We start from the raw sequence: 26,588 nt of genomic DNA, 5'->3' as shown, positions 1-26,588 counted from the left end.
TTTATCGATGGCCTGTTGAAAAAATATTTGATTAGACAATTCGAACATGATTGGACTAGGCATATCTTAGGAATCAGAGACAGAATTTCATTTCAGTTTTACGTTGCTTGGAAATATATGCATGGATAAGACAAGAGACATTCTAAACACATAAGTGACTTTAACAACATTCTTTAACTATCCCGAGACGACCTTAAAAGATACATTGCGATCCCTTTTTGCCACTAAGGGATTGGAATTTTTAAATAAGACTAGAAAGTAACTCAAACCACAATGAGTTTTCCAAAATAAATCCTGAAACCAAATGGAGAACGCATATCATTGTAACCTCTATTAAATGGGATTTGCCATTCACTGACGTAATTCCATCTAATGAATGGAAATTGGTGTATCTACCAACCTCTTCCCTCGCTCCCCAAAATGTCCAACCACCGTTAAGATCTGATACTCTGACAGCCAAGTTCCCACTATCCCAGACAAACAGTATCTTCCTGGAAACGTCCAACATCTTTGAGTTCATGCGCTGCTCTTCTTCTCGGATGACATACTTTGAAAAGAATACAGTTATAAATATGCCAAGTTGCAGATTTCATCAAAAGATTGGGGGAACAAAAGTTAGACTAAACTTCCTACATATCCGATGAAGAGTGCTAGACTAAGTCTACAAAGTGTCCCAGAAAATAATTACACCCTAAATTTAAGTGATCGCAACTTCAAAAATAAGTATCAAAATTGAATAAAATCAAACGGGAACATAAAGTGCTATTATTTTGCTACATTGTGGTGAAAACCTCAAGTAATTTGGTCCAGTAGTTATGAAGAAATGAACAATTATTTAACACTAGTCAAAAAAACACTTCCTTTCGAGTTTGCTCATAATGAGTGATTCAAACAGTACAGGCATGAAAATTGATATTTAAAAAAAAAAGATCTACAGTCATTCTTTTTCCTTATGGATTTTTCCCCTTTTTTCTTGTTTTTTTTCTTGTTCTTATAAGTGTCCTTTGACTAGTGTGACATAATCGCTCAACTGTTTGTAACTATGGAACCAAATGAAATGCGGTTTTCACCACAATGTAGCAACATAATTGCACTTTAAGTTCTAGTTTGTTTTTTTGCTCAATTTTGGTACATATTTTGAAGGTGCAAAGACTTAAAGTTAGGGTGTAATTTTTTTCTGTGACACCCCATAGGAACCAGCCGGTTACAAAATTGAAAATGTACATATAGCAGTTCATAGCAGGGAGCTGGGATCAGTGTATGAGCATAGATGGACTAAGAGTGGTACATGGTCGTATGTCACAAGTTGATCACTGTATTTTTAAATCCAGTGATTGCTGATCGAACTTGCTGTAAATTGACAATATTTCACCTTCCGTGTTGTTTGTGCATACCATGTCCACAGATGGAAGGTTTGTCACGGAATTCTCAGGAAAAACGTTTATGATAATTGCAATTTGGACGCAACGTCAAAGAAAGCATGGGTGGCTACAGTATGTAAGTATAAATACAACGTTCTCAATACTTGAGAAACGTTCTCAATACTTTTTAAATTCTTTACATACCTGTTCAACATTTGTATCGTCGTTCCAAACATGGACCCGAAATGCATACTGACGACATCGCACGCCAAGGACGCCTCCAAAGGCAGCGACCTTCATCCTTATACTGCTCCCATGAGTAGGTGTTCCAACCAGATCAAAATTGGTGAAATGATCGGCCAGGACAAACACCTCTTTCTCCGTGACTAAAGCAGGATTGCCATCCTCCCGCTGCCTATCCTGCAAGTCATCATGACGCATTCTTACACCTAGGTTGTCATATGTTTGACCTACCAAAACAGCGTGGTGAGGAAAGGACAGCACAACACTCTCTTTAAATCTCAACCCTTCGGGGCCGCACTTGACAGTTGGTGAAAGCGAGACCACTGTCGACTCAACTGCACCCTTCTGTGGTGCCGTAGGGTCAACATAGATGTAGACTTGCTGTGGAGGGCCTAAAGCTATTGCACCGCGCGGGATGGTGAGGTGCACGCCATACTCATCCAGGGACAAGCTTCCGCCCTTCTCGTTGAAGTACCCAATGGCGATGTAGGGTAACTGTACTCTGCTATCCAACTGCTCCCTTGGAGAAAGATTCTTCTTCAGCTTGTTGACTTCATCTAACACCTTTTGAAGATGGCTGGGCTCTGGTGACCTTGGCACCTCTGTGTCCTGGCTGGTCTGAAAAAACAATTCATGATATAAAATGTGTCAAAAAAGATCAGAATTTTAGAGGCCTCGGATATGATTTTACTTGCACAAAAATGTGATTGTCATTTTATTTTGTACTTTCATTGAGAATTACATAGAGCGGGTTCTTTTATGGTCTATAAAAGCCGTGAAACAATTGGGGTATCAGTTATTTCACAAAGAACTGGAAAGTGCTCACCACACTTACCAGACCGAAAGTGAAAACAATTAGGCTGTCAGTCTCCTTTTAAACGAGAAGTCAGTCGAGCTGCTGCTCAAATGCAATATTTTGGTCATTTGTCAAAACAATAACCCACAGCGGGTGTTATGAAGAGAATCTGCGCGTCTTTTAGGGGACACCCTATAATGGCACACGGCCCAAATTCTTTTCTGAATGTATGAAAAACGCCTGCAATCTTTGCGTTGAACAGGCGAAATCCTCTTCAGTCTGCTTACCACATTGTGTAAGTATCGCAGACATAAAAAGTTGAGATATTTGTTACTCATTTTAGGCCTACATGTCTTGATTTGTTTTATAACTTGCTAACATGTTTCAAATTCAAGATGGTCACTGTCTGAATGACTGCAGTAAATTAAAAGAAATTAACAAAATAACATATCAACAATATATTAAACTATGAACACACAGTTTAGTGGTGTGAGAAAAAAATTACTTTTAGGCCCTAGGCTAGGTACATGTATCTACATGTACATAAAGATATAGACATTTTATATAGTGGTTGTCAGCCGCTTTGATAATGACAAAGTATTAATTGCTGTCATAGTCGTCAAGACCGGAAAAGTCTGATTCATTTATACATCATCTCCATTGATATCAATATCTTTGTTATCTGACGTTTCCTCTTCTGTGACTTCAGCCGAGATGTCTTCAAGACAGGATGGCAAGACGGCCTCTTCTGACCAGACTGGCTCAATGAAGTCTCCACACATTGGGTTCATGCAGCCATATCTGTAGGAGGTAGAATTTCCTGGATGGGTACATCTGACCTCTTCCACTGTGCTGCCTTGTAATTGACACGCTTGATGTAAGGTACCAGAGACTGTTTGCATGGTGGAAGCATGGACAGATCAACTTTAGATGAACTCCTGATGGCCCTGCCCCGATCACCAACCATCTTCTAAACATGGGGGCCCTTACTGTGTTAACCTCCTTGACCCTGGGGAATCAATAGATAGAGGGAGCATAACATTTCATCTAGCTCACCTACCAGCTACTTGGCATATGCTGCTTTACTGGCGAGGACTGCAACTGTGCCTTCAAGGGAAAGGAAAAGAAGAGCCCTCTGAAGAAGCTTGATAATTAAGCCACGGTATCAAGAGTGTTTTGCCAAATTGGGCAAAAGCTGGGAAGTAGATGCGGAGCTGGTAGGTGAGCTAGAGGATTTATCATACTTCCTCTATGGATTCCCCAGGTTCAAGGAAGTTAAGACAGTAAGGGCCCTCATACTTAAGAGGATTGTTGATGAGGGCGGGGCCATCAGGAGTTCATCTAAAGTTGATCTGTCCAGGCTTCCACCATGCAAGCAGTCTCTGGTACCTCACATCAAGCGTGCCAATTACGAGGCAGCGCAGTGGAAGAGGTCAGATGTACCCATCCAGGAAATGCCACCTCTGTAGAGCATGGCTGGACCCGATGTGTGGAGACTTCATTGAGTCAGTGTGGTCAGGACCCGTCTTGCCATCAAATCGGAAGACAATCGCTATATTATAAAATGTCTATACTTTTGCTTTTAGTTGAGATACCTCCAAATTGTTTTTGTTTGTCTTTCACAATACATGTACCAAGTGTGTGTGTGTGTGTGTGTGTTAAAGCAGTGGACAATCACTATATAAAATGCCTATATATATTTTACTTTAGCTTTTATGTGAGATACCAACAGATACTATTTTCCACAGCACTTAGTGAGTGTTCATAGTTATTTAATATATATATATATATTTTGATGTATTTCTTATTTATTTTGACTTAGTACGGTCACTTGTTTGGACCACAATTTTGAATTTGGAACAAAAAATGTTTACAAGTTAGACAAATCCACTATCCAGAAATTCAATAAAGCCTCAAACATATCTCAACTTCTTAAATTTGACCATTTTTGGCAGCCATATTGGCAGCCATCTTGAATTTGGTTCATGGTAGCAAAACAAAAGAATGCTTGCAATGAATTTGTAAGGGTTAAAAGCATATATCTCAGTAATAATTAAATGTATGCATTTATCATACTATTTGGCTGATACATATCATTTGTCTCACATTTGACCACTTTTGGCGGCCATATTGGCGGCTATCCTGGTAGCCATCTTGAATTTGAAGCATGATAGCAAAAAGGACACCAGAAATGAATGTGTAAGGGTCAAAAACATATCACTAACAATTTTATTTATGATTTTATCATATTATTAGGCTGATATATTACTTTTTCCATTTGTTATCAATATGGCGGCCATTTCGGCCGCCATATTGGCCGCCATCTTGAATTTGAAGCTTGATAGCAAAAAAAGATACCAGAAATTAGTTTGTGAGGGTCAAAATCATATACTTGTAACTAACAATTTTATTTATGATTTTTTCATATTATTAAGCTGATATATGACTTGTTCCATTTTTTTACCAATATGGTGGCCATTTTGTCCGCCATATTGGCCGACGTCTTGAATTTGAAGCTTGATAGCAAAAAAAGGGTACAAGAAAAGAGTTCGTGAGGGTCGCCGTGTAGCCATGCGCGTCGGCAAAATTGAAAAGTGTTCTTTTCAATGTAAGATGATGTCTCAAAACCGCCAGATTCACTGGTTTGACTGGAATCCTGCTGCTGCACAATTTTAACGTGTTTTTAGATGAAGTTATGATCGAGTATAAGCTTTATGTGGCCTCTCTTGGCTCCCATACATTTTGCACTAAATTTAGTTGGGCACCATTTGCAGTCATCAGCCGACATTTGAAGAAAAAAAAAGTAAAAAAAAAAAAAAGCCGCGTCGCCGCACCACTTTTGGGGCAAGCTCCATACCAGAAACCGAAGACCTTTTTTTGGGCCTAACCATTTTACTTATGCTTTTATCACATTATTTGGCTGATATATGTCTTTTTCAGTTTTACCATTTTTGGCTGTCATTTTGGCCGCCATCTTGGATGTCTCCAGAGCATTGGTTTTTTGTTTACTGTTAACATCCAAAATGTGTTTTAGGACCCTAAAAAGCAACAACAAAAAAGTTGGTGTGGGTTCTTCCTGGGAGGAAGGGGGTGCACGGGGGGGTCCCCCATATATATACTCCCTTACGCGCACGGCGCGTGTCCCGTCCACGGAGCTCTCAAGAGAGGTCAAAACGCGCCCTCTTTTGTTGGCGCACGGAGCCCATAGTTTTCAAGAAACTCATGGGAACTGTTATTTGGGGGGGAGGGTCTTCAAATGTATCTCAGACAAAATATTTCTTGGGGGATTGGTGAACTTTATTATCATTCAGCTTTTACCTTGTCAGTGCAAAATGTTAAACTCAATGACTTGTGAAACCAAAAAATGATGGGTACATGCATTCAGCATTAACAACGGCACTACAACATTTTTTGTGATTTTCTCCTGTTTCAACATCAAAGTTGCGTGCTGGAAGCAGCCATTGAAAACTCCTGAACTGCGAGAGCATTGACCTAAAATATCTGGCTAATTTGAAGCATTACTTTGTTCTTCGGTAGTATAGGATATATTGAATAGCCATTCAGCATTTCAAAAACGAAATTGGGGGGGGGGGGTGGATGGGTTAAAACAAATTTGAAAAAAAATCGAAATTTGAAACACATTGAAAATTTTGAATGGCCCCTTTTTTGGAATAGTATCATCACGTGATAAAGAGTTTAGTCTAATACAAATATTACGAGTTAATTATATATTAAAAGCAGTAATGAGTATTATATTGTGACTTGGTTAATATTTATATAGTTATTTGGTTAATATTTAGGCTGGGCAGAAAACATAAACGTACTAGTGCATGGTAGTGGCCGTGGGCAAGTGTTGTTTTTGGGTAATGAGAGACCATAGACGATACACAAAACACTGCATGTTAACAGAAAAAGTGTGCCAGGGAATAAATAGGGCAAGTGAAGCACGGGAAGATGAACTTATTGTGTCAGAGCAGGCCAAAGTGTCCATGTTGAAAGTCGCTCCCAAGTACTGCAATCAGATTTGTATAGAAAGCTACAATAACAAAGTACCAAGTGGTACAACCCACGACTGTTTCGTGAACGAACTAATTCATACACAAACAGCCGTCGTAATGCTGTTATTTTCCTCGTCCAAGATGTTTAAATTATTTAAAATGATGTGCAGCTACGCCAAGGTTCGTGAAATGGATCGTTAGTTTATTGCGCAGCTGCGCAACAAATTTGTTGCGCAAGTCTTATGCATGGCGCAAGCTCCACAATTTTCTTGAAATCAGCTACTGGCTTTTAAAAGGGGAAATCACCTCATGCTTCAAACTGTCCCCAGTCTTGTTACCAGCTTCTTGGTAGCTAGGAGCCTCCAGCCTTGGTTCTTGGTCTGGTCTCTGACTATGCTGTGGTCTGGGAGCAGGCACTTCTATTCAGATCAAAACAACCAACATTTATTGCTTCAATAAAACATTGTTTATGAAACAGATTGAATTGTCTTCCAAGTTTTAATTGTACCCCTTCCCATGTTTCTACCTGAACTGTTTCTAACTGCACATGCATGAGGCTCGAGGGCACACTATACATCCAATCTATAGCTGACCTTTGTTGACCAGGGACTTTTATAGTTGGTACATATACGTGCTTTTTTGGGGTGTGCCACCTGGAAAAATACAATTTTCAAATTGAATTGATAATTTTGTTGGCATTACATTAGTTATGAGCTTTCCAATAAGATAACGCACGAAAAAATATAGGCCCACGACAAGTAATCAATTAATTAATTTCAACTTTTGAAATAAGGAGCTTTTGAATTAAGAGCTAGACGCCCCTTATTCGTTCTGAAGCCAGTAGGACCTAATGTGCGCATGCGCTCTTGGGACAAACAGTTACTAATTATAATTGTAACAGCTGGAGCTCTATACTATACAGACTATAACTGTACATACTGTGCATACGCACAGTGTTGTACCGTAATGCAACTTTGCGATCCAGTGAGAGGAAAAGACGCAATAGTAGCAGAGATTTTGATAGAACGTAGGAGTGTGGTGCATCCAGACCGGCCTGGCTGCACGTACATCTACATGTGTAGGCCTACTATGATGGTGTCTCATACCGGCCCGGCGATCGTTGCGTAGCTAGATCGGCAATCAGGTGAATACAAAACGCGTGATTCCAAAATTAACCTACAACCCATATTAGCTGAAACGTCATTAGATACGAATATTTATTGGATTTCGCTCAAGACCTGAACTGGAGTGCCCATTTAACACCACTTTTAAAACTTTATATAAAGGTCTGCCAGGACATTATATCCCTCTAAATTTCGTTCGGAAAAGAAAATCGAAATTTTGAAAAAGTATGTTTACACCAGCTTAAGTTCAACTTTGATAACAAACTGTATAATAATATAGAAGTTGAACAGATTTGACATGACATTATTGTCATGTTGACGTAGACAATTGTCATTTTTGACATACAAATGTATCATTACGCGTACAATGCGCAGAGACATTTATTTGCAATTTATGCAAGTAGCCTCTTTCTTTAATGCCTCTTCACATTACCCATGCAATGAGCAAATAGACATGTACATGTATTTACCGGGCAGAAATTTAGCAATATCTTCTCTTCCGATCTTCTTCAATGCTGTGCACAACGTGGTCATCTTTTGTTCATCACTGGAGGACTGGCGCTGTTTCCATGATACAAGCATATCGAGACCTTGCCTTACGTAATTATTTTGAAATTTGTTCTCGATGGTCTCAACCTGTACCGTGGAAAAGCCCAGCTCCTTAACTGCCAGTGTAGTCCATTTTGCAGAAAGCCTCTCAGCGACCTCGTACAGAGTTTTGTTATCTAAACGTGCTCCTGAACAAAAATGAAAAGAGTTTTGCTGCCAACAATTGGACGCAAAAACATTCGATTCGTAGCTAAATCATACAGTGTGTTGGACTTTCCAATAGTTTGGATTAGTGCTTTGCCACTATCAGGATCTTCGTCAAAGAATTTCTGAATGTACATGTATTCATTAACATCCTCGTCAGTAAACCCCAGAACATCTACGTGTGTGCAAGGTTTTCGGACAAGTAATTCTGACATCAGTGTCTCAAGATGAGAGGGGCGGGTTGAGACCCAGATGAAAAATTCCTGGTATACTGTTCTATTGAGTGCTTTTAGGATAAATCCGAAGATTTATGGTCTTCATTTCATCAAAACCATCCAAGAGAATCAAGACCTCATTTTGGTTGGCTAGGATGAATTTATCAAGTTCGTCTTTTTCTATTCCTAACTTTTCGCCAAGAATTTAATTGAAAGTGGAATCAGCAAGGTTGGATTCTTGCGCCAGGGCACACATCTTTAACTTAAAAGAAAGACAAGCTTAAACCTCTTAAGGATTTTCTTGCCTCATTGGCCCAGTCATATGCAATGTTATCAAAATTGGTTACTTCTTATTGGACCGAGCCCAGTCTAATTTGGCTTTCTTAGATGTAGGTAGCTCTCCAGCACTTAACTGGTTCGTCACTCGTCACTCAAATTCTGATGGGAGGTAGGTGGCTCTAAACAACGACACACATACATTGGGGATAGCCTGACTGGATGATCATAGAGCTATAAAAAAGGCTCCGTGGTATGTTCTAGGATAAACCATGCACTCCCGCTATATGTGCAAACATATTTATGGTCGTTAACTGATTGAGAAGCCATTATCACAGTAGGGTGCTCATGAATGCAAACCCCAGAATCCCGGCTTCGCGAAAGCCACATTAGACTGGTCTCGGTCCAGTATGCAACACCTCCCATGCCAAAGAAAATGAGGCGTTTGATGAGTTCCCCATTTTGGGATACTCTGTTGAGTTTCCAATTTCTCCTTTCTGGCCAGTGACATCTGCTACCCGGCCTTCCCGTGTTTCTAACTGTACTTTAGTGTATATACCAGCTATGTGCATTTGGCCATTATCAACCCCACGCAACAACTGCCAGCTTTTTCCAATGCTGGTCGGCCGACCCGCGTTGAAAAATTGATACAAAAATACCACTTTTCTTGAAAATGACAGCACACCAGGTGCCATGATTTTACAGGATGCTTTAGACTGTCAGAATTTACTAACAGTCCAGTAAGGTATTTCATAATAATTTGGTAGTTTTGTTTTTTGATGTTTGCAAATATTGTATATTCCCTTTAAAGGGAAAATACAACGGTTGCGAAATACCTTACTATGATGTTGGTAAATGACACGCTTAAGCATCCTGTAAAATTATGGCACCTGGTGTAAAGCCATTTTCAAGAAAATGGTATATTTGTATACATTTCCAACGCTGGTCGGCCGACCACCGTTGGAAAAAACCTTACCTTTTTTCAATTACTGCTCCAAATTTACCATTTTCTTTAGTCTAAATTTTATTTTGCTGGCCATTGGTTCCATGTTCATGAACGGGTGCAGGCCAGCTAGACTGGTTTCAATACCTTTCAATTTTCCGGTATTTTTTATCCATTTCATCTTTAGTGGAGTCACGGAACCAGACTACTTGAATATTTTTGTTTTTCTTGGTTATTCCAGCATTTTCGAACACAAAACTTCAAACATGTCAGTGTAACAATATTTGATCTACTATACTAACCCCCCAAATAGTTCATTTCTGAAAACTACAGCAAAAGTCTTTTACATTCCTTTTTATAACAAGCAAGATTATATTTACCTGGTCCCTGCATCGGGTAGTTGTAAGAAGTGAAACTAATTCCACTTGCACCAACAATGACAGGATTGTTGCTACCGCGGATTGTGCCGATGTTTCTGATGTTTCCAGTTGGTTGTAGGGAACCTATAAGCAGAAGCAAAAAGTAAAATATCCTTTAAAATGATACATGTACTTGATTCCATCTCCGATTGTCATTTGTACTTGGATAACATTGCCTTTAAAGGGAATATACAACATTTTCAAACATAAAAAACAAAGCTACCAAATTATTATGAAATACCTTAGTTGACTGTTAGTGAATGACGGTTTAATAAGCATCCTGTAAAATCATGGCACCTGGTAGGCCTATGCTGACATTTTCAACAAAATGGCATTTTTTGTATCAATTTCCAATGCTGGTCAGCCGACCGACGTTGGAAAAAAAAAAAAACACTGTTTTTTTTCCTTCAAAAACTGCCTCCAATTTACCATATTTAGTTAGTCTGAATTTTGTTTGCAATTGATAAACACACCAATGAACAGGTACAAGCCAGCTAGACTGCACTGGATCCCTGACCTTACAATTCCAAAATGTCTATAGGTCGCTCCAAATGTTTCAATTTAAGTGGGTTCAGGGAACCAAACTAAAAGAACACGATGGTTTTTCTTGGATTCTCTACAAACACAGAACTTCAAACAAGTTAGTGTAACAATAGGCCTACTAACCCCCCAAATCCATCTATTTCTGAAAATTCAAGCAAAAGCAAATGTTGTGTATATATTTTTTCATCTGACCATTATTATAGAAAAAGAAGTACATGAAGAAGCAGGCTATGACTCAAAAAATAAATTGAGGGGGGGGGGGTTGTGACAGTGAGGGTGGGTGGGTGGGGGGGGGATGGTAAATGCCCCTCCACTCCCCAGTAAGGTTATAAATTGACTCCAAGCAACTAGCTTAAAGTTTACGTACTCACCTGTTGCGGCTGAGGGGGCTGCTTTAGATTGTTTATCCATGGTTCTTTGGATCACCCGGGCGGCCACAAATGGAAGTCCTGTTTGTCAATGATTAAGTAATGAAAAGCGGGAATAAAGCCGTTATTGTCTAGTGTACGTGTAAATAAAACGTACACTGAAATTGATAAAACCTCAAAAGATCAGCTCGTTTCATTTTCAAATTAGAAGAACTTGTTCCACTGGAAAAGAGGTTCCTTTTGCCTTGTCATCAGTGGTCGTGGGTGTGTTAAAAACTCTGCTAAAATTATTGGCAAGTAGGTGTAACCGTTTACCTATATCGTCAATCCTCCTAAAGCTCTGCGCACTCACCTTTAAGGCCAAAACAAAGTCTTCGGTTTCTGGTATGCGCGCGCGCGTTGCCGTAGCCATGCGCATCGGCAAAATGAAAAAAAAAAATGTTCAATGTGAGATGATGTCTGAAAACCGCCAAACTCACTGGTTTGACTGGAATCCTGCTGCTGCACAATTTTAACATGTTTTTAGATGGGGTTACGATCGAGTATATTAAGCTTTATATGGCCTCTCTGGAGAAGATTTGCAATAATGGAAATACTAATTGAAAAATGTTCATGTGTAATTTATGAGCCTTTTTTCTCGACCTCTATGTATCAAGAACTCACAATTTGGATACATGAATGGAATCATCTCGCATTTTTGTAAGGGCAGCATCTTTTGAGTTTGCAAACTGCATCAATTTTGTTTTAATCATCAATTTGAATTTTTACCCCCTCGCTCATTTCACTAGCCAGGGGATACACTGGCCCCCTTTAAAGGGCTCCGAGCCCCACGCAGTACATTTTTTTGATCCACTTTTTAGATCTCGCACGCATAACACAGGAATAACACAACAACGCCTAGTTTATAAAGGATAGTTGTGTAGATGTTTATGTTCAAGTTTAACATGTTCTATCCAATTAATATGATTTCGTTCAAGGCGCGTTCGGTACAAAACCTGTATCTCCTATCGCGAATTACCCCCCCCCCCCCCCAAGAACATATTGGAACCTTGGTTTTTCTTGGTTTTTTTTAATTACGCCAGTTACTTTTCGGATGGCTGCAAATGATGGACTATAGCTTTAAGGAGTTTTTGAATTAAGAGCGAGATGCTCCTTAGTCGTTCTGAAGCCAGTAGGACCTAATGTGCGCATGCGCTCTTGGGACAAATCAGTTACTAATTATAATTGTAACAGCTGGAGCTGTATACTATACAGACTATAACTGTACATACTGTGCATACGCACAGTGTTGTACCGTAATACAACTTTGCGATCCAGTGAGAGGAAAAGACGCAATAGTAGCAGAGATTTTGAAAGAACGTAGGAGTGTGGTGCATCCAGACTGGCCTGGCTGCACGTGAATGATGTGCATCAAGTCGGGTCCAGCAGGCCAAACCGACCCGAATCATAAGAGATATAAACCGAATCCGAACCGAAACCGATCTTAACTCCCTAAAACCAACCCGACCCGAACCGAAGTCGGTTTCGGGTCAGGTCGGTTTCGGTTTCGGGTCGGGTTTGCACATCATTACTGCACGTACATGTACATGTGTAGGCCTACTATGATGGCGTATCAGTGTCTCATACCGGCCCGGCGATCATTGCATAGCTAGATCGGCAGTAAAGGCGAATACAAAACGCGTGATTCCAAAATTAACCTACAACCCATATTAGCTGAAACGTCATTCGATACGAATATTTATTGGATTTCGCTCAAGACCTGAACTGGAGCGCCCCATTTAACACCACTTTTTAATACTTTATATAAAAGTCTGCAAAAACAAGCAAATTTATTTGTTACAGGACATTATATTCCTCTAAATTTCGGAAAAGAAAATCGAAATTTTGTAAAAGCACGTTTATACCAACTTAAGGTGAACAGATTCGAACTGACATTATTGTCATGTTGACATAGACAATTGTCATTTTGACATACAAATGTATATTACATTACAATGTGCAGAGACATGTATTTGCAATTTATGCCAGTAACCTCTTTCTTTATTGCTTCTTCACATTACGTATGCAATGAGTAAAGACATGTACATGTTTTTACCGTGCAGAAATACGGCAATATCTGGTCTTCCGATATTCATCAGTGCGTTGCACAACGTGATCCTCTCGTCACTGGTGGACTGTGCCTGTTTCCATGTTACAAGCATTTCCAGACCTTGCTTTGTGATATTGTTTTGGTGACGTCTCTCAATAGTCCGAATCTGTACCATCTTAGAGCCCAGCTCAACTGCCAGTTTTACCCAATTAGGACCAAGCTTCGTAGCGACCTCGTGCAGAGTTTTGTCATCTAAAGGTGGTTCTGAAAAAAATCAAAACAATAGACATGTTAAGTGATACTATGGATAAACCACTCCCCATACAGGCCAAAAAAATAATTGCTGCCAAATAGCTGACCTCAAAAGTTTTGCTGACAATTATTAGATGCAAAAACATTTGATTCGTAGCAAAATCACGCAGTGTGTTGAACTTTCCAATGGTTTGGATTAGTGCATTGCCACTATCAGGATCTTTGTCATAGAATTTCCGAATGTATTCTTTAACATCGTCGTCAGTAAACCCCAGAACCTCTACAAGAGTGCAAAGATGTTTGACGAGTGATATTGACATCAGTGTCTCAAGATGAGAGGGGCGGGTTGAGACCCAGATGAAACATTCCTGGTATACTGTTCTATTGAGTGCTTTTAGGATAAGTCCGAAGATTTTTGGTCTTCATTTCATCAAAACAATCCAAGAGAATCAAGACCTCAGTTGGGTTGGCTAGGATGAATTTATCAAGTTCATCTTTTTCTATTTCAGTTTTCGCCAGGGCACACATTTTTAACTTAAAAGAAAGACAAGCTTGAACCTCTTCAGGTTTTTGCTTGCCTCATTGGCCCAGTCATATGCAATCTTATCAAAATTGGTTGACTTCCCGACACCTCCCATGCCAAAAAAAAATTAGGCGTTTGATGAGTTCCCCATTTTGGCATTCTCCGTTGAGTTTTTCCAATTTCTCCTTTCTGGCCAGTGACATCTGCTACCCCTTCCCGTGTTTCTAACTGTACTTTAGTGTACATACAAGCTATGTGCATTTGGTCATTATCAACCCCAGGCAACAACTGCACGTAGCTGCCCGTTGTTTTATAAACTCCCTTCAAAATGTCCCTAGTCTTGTTACCAGCTTCTTGGTAGGGATCCTCACCTTTTGGTTCTTGGCCTGGTGTCTGTTGAGGTCCGGGTGCAGGCACTCCTATTCAGATAAAAAAAAAGGAAATGCTTCAATCAAACGTGGTTTCTGGAATGGACTGAACTGTCTTCCAAGACGTAGAAAATATATAAAAGATATTAGGACTTGGGATTTGCAGTGCATTAGTAAGGCATCGCCCAAAATAAATTTGCCAAAAAGTAAATAAATGCATGTTTTGGCTCTTGTACTGCTGTTGGACACAAACTTGCCAACTGTTGCCTTATACAATGTCATGAACATTCACTTTTTTATTACACCAACAAAAATAGATTCAGACAAAATAAGTGGTATAAAAAGTTCATTGCATGGACATCGTTATCCAGAGATCTACTAAGATAATAGCAACAGTGCTCAATACACTCCAAAATAATGACATATCTAGTTCCTTCAATTTTGACTAAAGATAAAGTTGAAGTCAATCGCAATGTACACATTTGTAAAAAAAATTACAAAAAATCTAAAAAATATTTAAAAAAATTACATCGGCCAACAGCTCACATAACGAACCGTGATTATTCATGTCCCCTCCCCTATTAGCTCATTATTTCAATAATTTGTGCATACATGCAAAATTAATGTGCAACTTTTCAGATGAGTCACACATAGGGGGCGCTATTTGTCGTGGATACATACAGGAACAAATGACAAGACTAAAACAAACAGTGCAAACGTTTGTGTAGTATACCACCCCCCCCCATCCACCAAAACAAAAAAAATTAAAAGTTCATTAACACTTCATTAGATATAAAATTGCTTTTATCTTAAAGGGAATATGCAACATTTGCTTTTACTGTAATTTTCAGAAATGGATGGATTTGGGGATTAGTATTTTATAGCAAATATTGTTACACTGACATGTTTTAAGTTTTGTTTGTAAATGCTGGAAAAAAAAAATCAATCATGTCCTTGTAGCCTGGTTCCCTGACCCCACTTAAATTGAAATGAGGCAATTTTATAGACGTCGGGGAATTGTAAGGTCAGGGAACCAGTCTATAAGGCTTTTATCCATTCATAGGTGTGTAATCGATTGCACACAAAATTCATTAAATATGTTAAATTAGGGGCAGTATTTGAAAAAAGCCAGTTTGGTCGGTTGGCAGACTTGCGTTGGAAATTGATACAAAAATAGCACTTTTCTTGAAAATGACAGCATACCAGGTGCCATGATTTTACAGGATGCTTTAGACTGTCAGAATTTACTAACAGTCCAGTAAGGTATTTCATAATAATTTGGTAGTTTTGTTTTTTGATGTTTGCAAATATTGTATATTCCCTTTAAAGTGAAAATACAACATTTGCGAAATACCTTACTATGATGTTGGTAAATGACACGCTTAAGCATCCTGTAAAATTATGGCACCTGGTGTAAAGCCATTTTCAAGAAAATGGTATATTTGTATACATTTCCAACGCTGGTCGGCCGACCACCGTTGGAAAAACCTAACTATTTTTCAATTACTGCTCCAAATTTACCATTTTCTTTAGTCTAAATTTTATTTTGCTGGCCATTGGTTCCATGTTCATGAACGGGTACAGGCCAGCTAGACTGGTTCCCATACCTTACAATTTTCCGGTATTTTTTATCCATTTCATCTTCAGTGGAGTCACGGAACCAGACTACTTGAATATTTTTGTTTTTCTTGGTTATTCCAGCATTTTCGAACACAAAACTTCAAACATGTCAGTGTAACAATATTTGATCTACTATACTAACCCCCCAAATAGTTCATTTCTGAAAATTACAGCAAAAGTCTTTTACATTCCTTTTTATAACAAACAAGATTATATTTACCTGGTCCCTGCATCGGGTAGTTGTAAGAACCAACAATGGTAGTTTTGTAGCTCTCGCTGACTGTGCCGATGTTTGCGATGGTTCTAGTTGGTTGTTGGGAACCTACAAGCAGAAGCAAAAAGTAAAATATCCTTTAAAATGATACATGTACTTAATTCCATCTCCATTTGTCGTTTGTACTTGGATAACATTGCCTTTAAAGGGAATATACAACATTTTCAAACATAAAAAAAACAAAGCTACCAAATTGTTATGAAATACCTTAGTTGACTGTTAGTGAATGACGGTTTTATAAGTATCCTGTAAAATCATGGCACCTGGTAGGCCTATGCTGACATTTTCAACAAAATGGCATTTTTTTGTATCAATTTCCAATGCTGGTCAGCCGACCGACGTTGAAAAAAAAACACTGTTTTTTTCCTTCAAATACTGCCTCCAATTTACCATATTTAGTTAGTCTGAATTTTGTTTGCAATCGATAAACACACCAATGAACAGGTACAAGCCAGCTAGACTGGATCCCTGACCTTACAATTCCAAAATGTCTATAGGTCGCTCCAAATGTTTCAATTTAAGTGGGTTCAGGGAACCAAACTAAAAGAACACGATGGTTTTTCTTGGATTCTCTACAAACACAGAACTTCAAACAAGTTAGTGTAACAATAGGCCTACTAACCCCCCAAATCCATCTATTTCTGAAAATTCAAGCAAAAGCAAATGTTGTGTATATATTTTTTCATCTGACCATTATTATAGAAAAAGAAGTACATGAAGAAGCAGGCTATGACTCAAAAAATAAATTGAGGGGGGGGGGGTGTGACAGTGAGGGTGGGTGGGTGGGGGGGGGGGGGGATGGTAAATGCCCCTCCACTCCCCAGTAAGGTTATAAATTGACTCCAAGCAACTAGCTTAAAGTTTACGTACTCACCTGTTGCGGCTGAGGGGGCTGCTTTAGATTGTTTATCCATGGTTCTTTGGATCACCCGGGCGGCCACAAATGGAAGTCCTGTTTGTCAATGATTAAGTAATGAAAAGCGGGAATAAAGCCGTTATTGTCTAGTGTACGTGTAAATAAAACGTACACTGAAATTGATAAAACCTCAAAAGATCAGCTCGTTTCATTTTCAAATTAGAAGAACTTGTTCCACTGGAAAAGAGGTTCCTTTTGCCTTGTCATCAGTGGTCGTGGGTGTGTTAAAAACTCTGCTAAAATTATTGGCAAGTAGGTGTAACCGTTTACCTATATCGTCAATCCTCCTAAAGCTCTGCGCACTCACCTTTAAGGCCAAAACAAAGTCTTCGGTTTCTGGTATGCGCGCGCGCGTTGCCGTAGCCATGCGCATCGGCAAAATGAAAAAAAAATGTTCAATGTGAGATGATGTCTCAAAACCGCCAAACTCACTGGTTTGACTGGAATCCTGCTGCTGCACAATTTTAACATGTTTTTAGATGGGGTTACGATCGAGTATATTAAGCTTTATATGGCCTCTCTGGAGAAGATTTGCAATAATGGAAATACTAATTGAAAAATGTTCATGTGTAATTTATGAGCCTTTTTTCTCGACCTCTATGTATCAAGAACTCACAATTTGGATACATGAATGGAATCATCTCGCATTTTTGTAAGGGCAGCATCTTTTGAGTTTGCAAACTGCATCAATTTTGTTTTAATCATCAATTTGAATTTTTACCCCCTCGCTCATTTCACTAGCCAGGGGATACACTGGCCCCCTTTAAAGGGCTCCGAGCCCCACGCAGTACATTTTTTTGATCCACTTTTTAGATCTCGCACGCATAACACAGGAATAACACAACAACGCCTAGTTTATAAAGGATAGTTGTGTAGATGTTTATGTTCAAGTTTAACATGTTCTATCCAATTAATATGATTTCGTTCAAGGCGCGTTCGGTACAAAACCTGTATCTCCTATCGCGAATTACCCCCCCCCCCCCCCAAGAACATATTGGAACCGTAAGTATTTCGCCGCACCGGCAAGCTAGCTGTTCGACCTGACGCCGCATTGGAACTCCGGCCGCAAACACAGGCTCAGATACGGCTCGGTACCGTACATGCGCCATGTACTATGCTTGGGCACTTACGCGATGCAAAATGGTATTTCGTACAGACACTACAGTGAATTGCGCAAAAATATTGTTAGCTGTTTCGGTTTACACACCGAAACAGCTCTTGTTTTCGTTAAGATTTTTGTTTTTCTTTTGCTTTTTTTTCTTCTTTTTCAGACTTTTTCTCCATAGGTTTTGTACACGTTTCTTCTACCAGTCCACTTTGGCATTTTTTCTAAATCCGATCGAGTTCAGACTTGGTACATACTTAGACCACCACCCACAGATGGTCCTAGAAGAAATTCGTGACCGTGACATCATCAGGTGTCGGGTTACGTCACATTAAAGATGTATTTTTCCCCATATGTTTTGTACACGTTTTAAAACACTCCACCTTGGCACCTTCATAAATTCGATCAACCTCAGACTTAATACATACTTAGACCACCACCCACAGATGGTCCAAGAAAAAATTGGTGATCGTGACGTCATCAGGTGTTGGGTTACGTCAAATTTAAGATGCATTTTTCCCCATATGTCTTGTACACGTTTAAAATTAACACTCCACTTTGGCACTTTCGTAAATCAGATCGACATCAGACTTGGTACATACTTAGACCACCACCTACAGATGGTCCTAGAAGAAATTTGTGATCGTGACGTCATCAGGTGTTGGGTTACATTACATTAAAAATGCATTTTTTCCCATAGGGTTTGTACACGTTTTAAAACACTCTACTTTGGCACTTTTGTAAATCCGATCGACGTTAGACTTGGTACACACTTACCACCCACAGATGGTCCTAGAAGAAATTCATGATCGTACCAATGTCGAAAGGTTATAGATAAAGATAATAGATGAAAATTCAACTGATGTCATCATCAAATGTCATGTGACGTGCCTTAAAGGGGCATTTTGTTCTTTATAGGCCTATATTTACAGACCTACATGTATATGTTCGATTTGGTTATAACTTGACAAGTACGTATAATGTGCTGTTATGGATGACATTTTTAGTGACGTCACTGATTGTTCATCACGTGCACAGGGTATTTCGAATATCCGAAACAGCTTGTGTTTGTCCACAAACACATTTCTAGTTATTCTAGATGCTCTGTGGTGCGATTTGAAGCAATTTTCTGGACACTTTAACTAATTTCTTTTGAGGAAAAGATGGTGGTGTACGCAATACCTGCCTTTATTGCGACGTCACTTAAAGATTTTTTTTTTTGGAGGGGGGGGGGGGGGAATTGTCCCTCTCGCGCCCCCTTGATCTGCCCTTGACAATAGGTGTTGTAATGTGACAGAAATGAAATACCCGATTTCACCAGATTAATGCATCACGGTGATGTATACTTTGCATCACAATGTGCAAGTCCTGCAAATAAATGCAGCCTCAAGCCCAGTGCACTACTTAGTGTAACAACTGACAGTCAGTCTGTGAGCCTTAAATGCAACAGCGAAACTTCTTCACATGTTATCCCAACAATTTGTGTAATCCATGACACCAAAAAGCAAGCCCACAAATAAAAGAAATGAACCCTTCCTGTAGACAAACTTACGTAGAGGGTTGACCGAACACTGCAGCTACTCCGCGTTCGCACACTAATATTGACCACTATTAGGTGCACCACGAAGTGACTGGTTGTCTATGGACTTTGTACACACGATACGTCACTTCGTTGCTAGCTTGGTGCGATCGATGACGGGACTGCATTCGGCTAAAACAAATGAATATCTTGATTTATCACATTATTAAACACAGGCGTCATCCCAAACTTTACGAGTTAGTGATTCACAAGCGACCTCGGCGTTCTGTCACATGCAAGCAGTTTACATCAAATGAAATAAAGCATGCATTTTCAAAAGTGTTAACAAGTCGTATTATAATAATCATAGTAGGCTCCTATATCTTGATACAAAATTAAAACACTTTGTTTTAAATCCAAACATTTTCGATTGCGTTTTCTGAATCCATTTTATAAATAATTGTAAACTGTTGAATGGGATGGTGCCAGACTATTATAATATTTGGAGCGCGTTCAAAGCATCACTTTCATATTTATTTTTAATGTGGCTTGTCACAAATTTAACATTTTTAATCAGAGAATAATGTAGATGACTTGAAGCTTTGCATGGCGGATGAGATAAAGTAGAAAGATTGCTGGTAAAACCACGTGGAAGAAATTTCTTCTTGGAAGAAGCGTGGTTCTGAAAGGAACCGGTTGGCTAAGTGTAGAACTCATCGACGTTTCGGACAGTGTGCCTGTCCTTCCTTCCGACTCACCCTCCCGAAGACGGACAGAGCACACTGTTCGAAACGTCAGGCTCCAAAAATGAAGAGTTTACCTCAATTTCAATATAATATGGCTGACTATTGGCTACATTATTTTGTAAGCCCAACAAAAGGGCTTACGAGCCATAAATTCAGAGAAAAATGCCAAAAACTATCTTGGATTCATATTCTTTAAATGGCAAATACAATTGTTAGCCCGATTTTACTGTTAAATTAAAATCCTTTGGGAACAGATTATTTTACCTCATGGCCTTAGTCGAAGCCTAGTTATTTCAGGTCCAAACTCATTTTTGTTATTATATGGATGTATTATATAAAACCTTTTAACACTAAGCTTTTCAAATACGCCTGCATGTAAAAACTACATTTGTCCCAGTATAGGCTTACACAAAATCTGGTTTTTTTCCAAATTGTTCTGAAGTCCACACTGAAGTGTTTTGTTTTTGGTCTGCTGTGATGCAAATATGTACAAAGTTGACGAGTCAGTGGGTCACTTTCCTTATCAACGATTTCAAGTGTTTACAAGTGTTATTCTTAGCTCTGCATCTATTCTATGCAAATTAATTATCTTTGAGCCTTAGTCAACACGTACGTACATAGACCTACATAGCTTGCTATAATACAACATACAATACGGCAACGGTATAAAATGAACTGCTTTTGACCTGGAGATATCCATTACCAGCATTATGCATGAGAAACGAGAATTATACACAATAATTAAAAACTGTTTGATTAATTCGTGTTACAAATATGTTGCAAAAGAAAAGAACAGCACTTTACCCTAATGTCGTCTTACAACTTTCAACACCTACTCTCTGACACCCACTGCGCTTTCGGCGCTGGGCCTATGGAAGGGGCTCAATTCTTTGGGATGCACGACGTAATTTCTTCGAGTCCCGATTGAATAGAATTTGTTTGAACAATGGCGGGAAGTTAACAGTTCCGTGTGCGCATAAGTTTTCGAAACACGTGCGCGGTAAACATATTCATCCCTTAAAAAAATCGTTAAAAAGCCATTTTCCCTTGAAATTACAGTAAACTAAATTTTCACGGATTTTTCAAAATATTAAGCCAAATTAGGAGTACGTGAAAACACCCTTTAAGAAGGTCCTTTGTTTATCCATGGGGATAGACTCAGTGTACCGTTATGTATAACCAATGATAATCCTCAGTGGCCAGGGTCATTAAAAACCGTGAAAATACCCTAACCTAGTTCTTTATAAGCCCCATGTAAATGTTCGTGAAACATCTCTTAAAGATTCTTTTCACGGAGAAATGGACTTTTAATGAATTTTTAAGTGATGAAGATGTTCATAGTGATCATGAATAGCCCATACATCAAGGCGGCAAGCTACCCACAATGCTTTGCAAGGCCTTGCCTCCGCTCACAAAATGTTGTGAATGAGATTAGCTCTTCCCTGCGCCCTGCATTGGGCAGTGGGGCTGATCACGGTACGAGCGAAGCGAATGAATGGCATGATGCACAAAGCGCCCTCACCGGGGACACGTCTTTATATACCATAGAGTTATATTACTCTATGGTATTATACGTTGACGCCGAGTTATTTGAGAAAACAAACTATTGCTTCAGTGAGGGCGCTCTTTGCAAGGTTTTTTTCTACCGTTCGACATTCACGATTTATGGCTAGCAAAGTTTATTAACCTTTCCTATAAAACGCGCAAATGAATGAGTGCCTTTTATAGGTAGTGGCAACGGCGTGAAAACAAGTGCGAAGTGCGAATGCACAATCGATCAAAACGATCCCAGCCAGAGTTGAAAAATGCGACGCGGAAACAAATGCGAAACTTATATTGTCGTCATTAATATTGTCATTAATATTATCATTAATCATTTCTGGTAATGAAACCAAGGATTCCTCAAAAGCGCCCTAGGCACTGTAGCTCGCAAGCCTGAAGAAACCTGTAGAGAGAAGACAATGAGGAGAAGTTACAGTTTTAGAGGTGGGAGGAAAAGCCCAGAAAAATATTCTGGGGAAAACCCAATGAATCAGGCAGGGACTGAAAACCCAATCCACATATTGGCCCAGGCGGGATTCGAACCTGGGTCACAGCGGTGGAAGGCGGGGAAAGTACCGCTACGCCAACCTGACTCCCCACATAATACACCATGCTTTGGTAAATTTTAGGGACAGTCAGACAGAATGACAGAAAGAAACCATAACAGACAGAAAGACAGACCATCTCACCGATCGACTGACCACCAAGTTACATGTAGAAGCTCCTGCCAAGTTAAAAACAATGACTGGCTACAATGCTTTATTAAGTTTGGCCTCCAAATCTACTACCTTTCACTTACACCCCCAAACCACCCCAACCCCAACCTTGCCCCTCCCCTCAAACAAGGAGAAAAAATAACACCGCCCCAAATAAATCCCTTATACTTTCCCACTAAAGTCTCTCCTTTTAAAATACAGGCTTCCAAGGAGTACATTAGTGCCAAGTATGCAGCTGATTGATGATGGACAAATACTCACAGGTCAAGTGGCTTTTAACAAAAAAAGAGGACAACAGGTTGGATGGAAGATCCTACGCTGGGTTCCTGGCATATTATTACGTAGGAGTGTATTTTTTTCGTGATGTTTAGGTCAGTGTTTTTGTACAATGCCAGTGACAGGTTAATAACTTTTGGTTAAATGGTCAATTTATTTTAAAATTATATTCTAAACTAGCCTTGACCAGTTTCCACAGTAACGCATAAACACAACCACTAAGAGGAAATGACACTTATTTCAAAAAAATGACTCAATTCTTTGAATAGTCGTCCTGTAAATTTAATAGCAGTGCTTGGTGTATACAAACATGTGTATTTGTTACCAATTCTTACTAGCTGTTTCCGTGCTAGTAATTGTAAACTGTTATATAAAGCACCCGGATGTTAAAATCAAACTTACAAAAATTAGTGTTCGCTTATAGGGTAACTCTGGAATTTATAAAAGAAAAAAATATCATTATAGCAACAGCCCCATGCATGCTGTAATGAAAAAAGTGACATGATTACTGGCACTTGTTATTTTTTCTTGAACATTGTCATGTTTACATCAAATTTCATGTGTTGAAAAAGATAACAGTTCATTAACAATATAGGGACCAACAGTTAAGTACAAACATACAACGGGCACGATTTTGTAAAACGGATATTAATTTACAATTTTTTTTAAGGTGTACCGGATTTCCATAAACAGTCTGTCTTGAATTAAATTGTTACATACTTTTTTGTTTTATTACAATAGGCTTATAATAAGCCGAAATGAGACAAGGCGGTGTGTTATACCGAAATCCTGTTTTTGACGTTTTGTTTTATTTTTTTTGGTGTTTTTAATGTTTTTTTTGCTAAACAAAATGTGCATCAGTCTTGTGCGAGCGCATCATGCATTCTGTGGAATTCTCTTAAAAGTGTCAATATCCCCATTTCATTTATAAGGCGGAGTATTGTTATGTGCATAAGGAATCTAATTTCTGTAATCGTGCATTCTTTCTTTTTTTGTATTATAATCAGGGTAATGTGCAGCGTATTGTGCATGACATTCATCTTACGAAGCAAGTCAATTATGGCGTAAAACCCTTCACTCTTAAAGGTCCCGGGTCAAATTTGACCCGGATCCCATCAGATTTGACCTGATACTTTTCTGGGTCAAAATGACAATTGGAGCAAACAGGACAAAACACATTTTCCGGGTCCAAATTACATTTTTGCGTGGGTCAAAATGACATGATTTGTTCCGGGTCAAATGGCCCATAAGGTGACTCGGAGAAGTACCATTTTGACCCAAAAAGTGTCAGGGAAAATCTAACCCGGATCAAAGTCGAATCTGACTCGGGATTTCCAACAGTTTTCTTTCAAAACATTAATGCATAACGGTTGGGTTAAATTCGACAAAAACATTTCTTCAGCTTCTTTAGAACGTCTAAGCAATCTTCACGGAATCTTCTGTTAGCCAGGCCGTAGATGAGCGGGTTGATAACGTTGTTAAAAAACAGAAGGGGCTTGAGGTTGAAGACGGCATCGGAGGAGACCGGGGGGCCACTGGTGTACCCACTGACGAGCTGGGTGCCCACGTAGACACCCTGGGGTAACCAGGTCAGTATGAAGACCACGCTGGTGATGAAGAGCATGCGGGTGGTCTTACGCTGGAGGGAGTGCCGTCTACGTTGCCCGTCTGGACGGCGTGTGGGATGAGGCGGAGCCCGGTGGGATGACTGACCCTCGGAAGGGTGATGGTGGGCCTTGGTGGGGGATCCGGGAGAAGCTGATGCCTTCGTATCAGTGGCAACTCCAGGGACTGTCAACGAAGTCGACACACAGGTGCGCACCGGTTCAGCATCAGTCTGATAGGTGGAGGTACTGGGGCCATAAGCAGAAGATGTGCTCAGAGCAGTAACACGCGTGTCTCCTGTGGGATACGTAGAAGTCAGAGCCGATGCCAGCGCCGGAGCCATTTTCAGCGGTTCCATGTTCTTGTCGCCGTTTAGGACAACCCTTGGTCGTGCCTCTGAGCTTCCAACGCCCACTCTTACATGCTGACGAATTCGACGGTAGACTTTGGAGTAGCACACGACGATCAGGACGAACGTGACCGAAAAGGCGAGCACTTGGAAGGTTGGTGTCAACAAAGCGATCAGCAACGGCTGGAAGAATGGTATCAGGATGTGAACAACCAGTGGAGCATTGGCAAGCACGGAGAACGCGAAGCATCCCACTGCTGCCCCCAGTGCGCTCTTGTACGCCAGGAGACGGTTGTGCGGGCGGCAGACGCAGTCATACCGGTCGAACGCGATCAGACCCGTCAGAGCAACAGTGGTAGCGATGACAAACTTGTCCGGGATCTCAAGGTACAGGATGGCGAGGGAGATCGGTTCCTGAGTCAAATGAGCCCGGAGGATGCCCAGATTACGGAACCGAAACACGCAGACTGCCATGTCCGACAGCGCCAGAGCCATAACGAGAACAGCCGTGGTGGTCTTGACGCTCCGAGCCTTGATGGAGTACACGCGGATGATGAGACCGTTTCCTAGAACCCCAGCCACAATCACCAGCACGTAGAAGACAAACTGAAAGACTACCCAGCCGTAGTTTGGGGTGTCTGGGGGTTCGAATCCACTTGTCGTCATAGTGTCATTAAGTTCATCAAGCCCACTGTTAGTCGTGTTTGAGACGCTTGCGTTGATGTCCATGGTAAACAGAATCAGTTCCTTGTACGTAACTGATGTCGACGCAAAGAAAACTCCTCTTGTAGATTCTGAACAGTCAGTGATTGCAAAAGTGTGCACAAACGACCAAAGACTTCACGCACTGACAGCATCAGAATGCAGACTGCAGTTGCTCGGACGAATGGTTCTTCATTAATATTTTCTCTTCTCGTAACGGTGTCGCAGTTTCCATACAAGCACCGATACCGGTTTTATCTTCTGACTACACGTCATCACTGACGTGCACGCATGAGCAGTGGCTCACTCAGCGTCCAAATCGTTTTTTCTTCTTCCTTGAAAACATCAACTAAAAGCGGCGATGCGGTGTCATGTCCATGACTCCAGATAATCAAGTACCTTCTGGTGAGATCCATTAATCTACAGGAGACGTGCGCCTTGCTTTTAACGATGCGTGAACATCGAGAATCGATATGACTATTACATGCCTTGCACTGGGGTTAAAGAGCAGAAAATTTGCGATATAAATGAAGGCCAAAAGTAATAAAGACCGAGAAGATTGCATGGGTGCAGCGAGTGCACCAAGGTTCTCAAGCTCGTGTTTTTGATGAATTTTTGTTCGGGTGAATATGTTTTGCTTGTCTACATTTTCGGGTATTTTTTGGGCTTTGGTTGCAGTATTGTTTATACCCAGCACGATATGTGAGTGGTACCCCCAATGTTTCTACCTGGCACCCCCCCCCCGATATCTCCAAAAAAAAATCTGAGATTCTGGTAACACAATAATTGACCAACACAAAGAGGGGGGGGGAGTCCCTCTGTCACATATCTTGCTAAATATGGTATTGTTAGTTAGTTATAAATAAAATTTATTTTTAAAATTTATTAAATTTTTTTTTTTTTTTCATTATTTCCTCAAGTTCCTTTTGCATTTGGTAATTTTCAAT

The 26,588-nt window shown here is 40.0% G+C and overlaps 2 protein-coding genes across 2 annotated transcripts; both read right to left on the bottom strand.

Moving 5' to 3' along the window:
• Position 1: 1 nt before the first annotated feature.
• Positions 2-17,079, bottom strand: LOC119720289 (netrin receptor UNC5C-like). The gene is made up of 8 exons (XM_038189931.1): positions 17,040-17,079; positions 16,112-16,213; positions 14,251-14,322; positions 7,993-8,259; positions 6,705-6,817; positions 1,566-2,222; positions 397-547; positions 2-12 (listed from the first exon to the last, which is right to left on the bottom strand). The coding sequence occupies exons 1-8, from the start codon at positions 17,077-17,079 to the stop codon at positions 2-4; spliced, it is 1,413 nt and encodes a 470-aa protein (XP_038045859.1).
• Positions 17,080-24,360: 7,281 nt separating this feature from the next.
• On the bottom strand, positions 24,361-25,668 carry LOC119720288 (muscarinic acetylcholine receptor M2-like). Its single transcript, XM_038189930.1, has one exon. The coding sequence runs from the start codon at positions 25,666-25,668 to the stop codon at positions 24,361-24,363; it is 1,308 nt and encodes a 435-aa protein (XP_038045858.1).
• Between the last annotated feature and the right edge of the window lie 920 nt (positions 25,669-26,588).

The sequence above is a fragment of the Patiria miniata genome, unplaced genomic scaffold (assembly GCF_015706575.1).
Source record: "Patiria miniata isolate m_02_andy unplaced genomic scaffold, ASM1570657v1 HiC_scaffold_9, whole genome shotgun sequence".
Classification (NCBI taxonomy): Eukaryota; Metazoa; Echinodermata; class Asteroidea; order Valvatida; family Asterinidae; genus Patiria; species Patiria miniata.
Note: the sequence above shows the minus strand (reverse complement) of the source record. Positions and strands in the feature narration are given on the sequence as shown.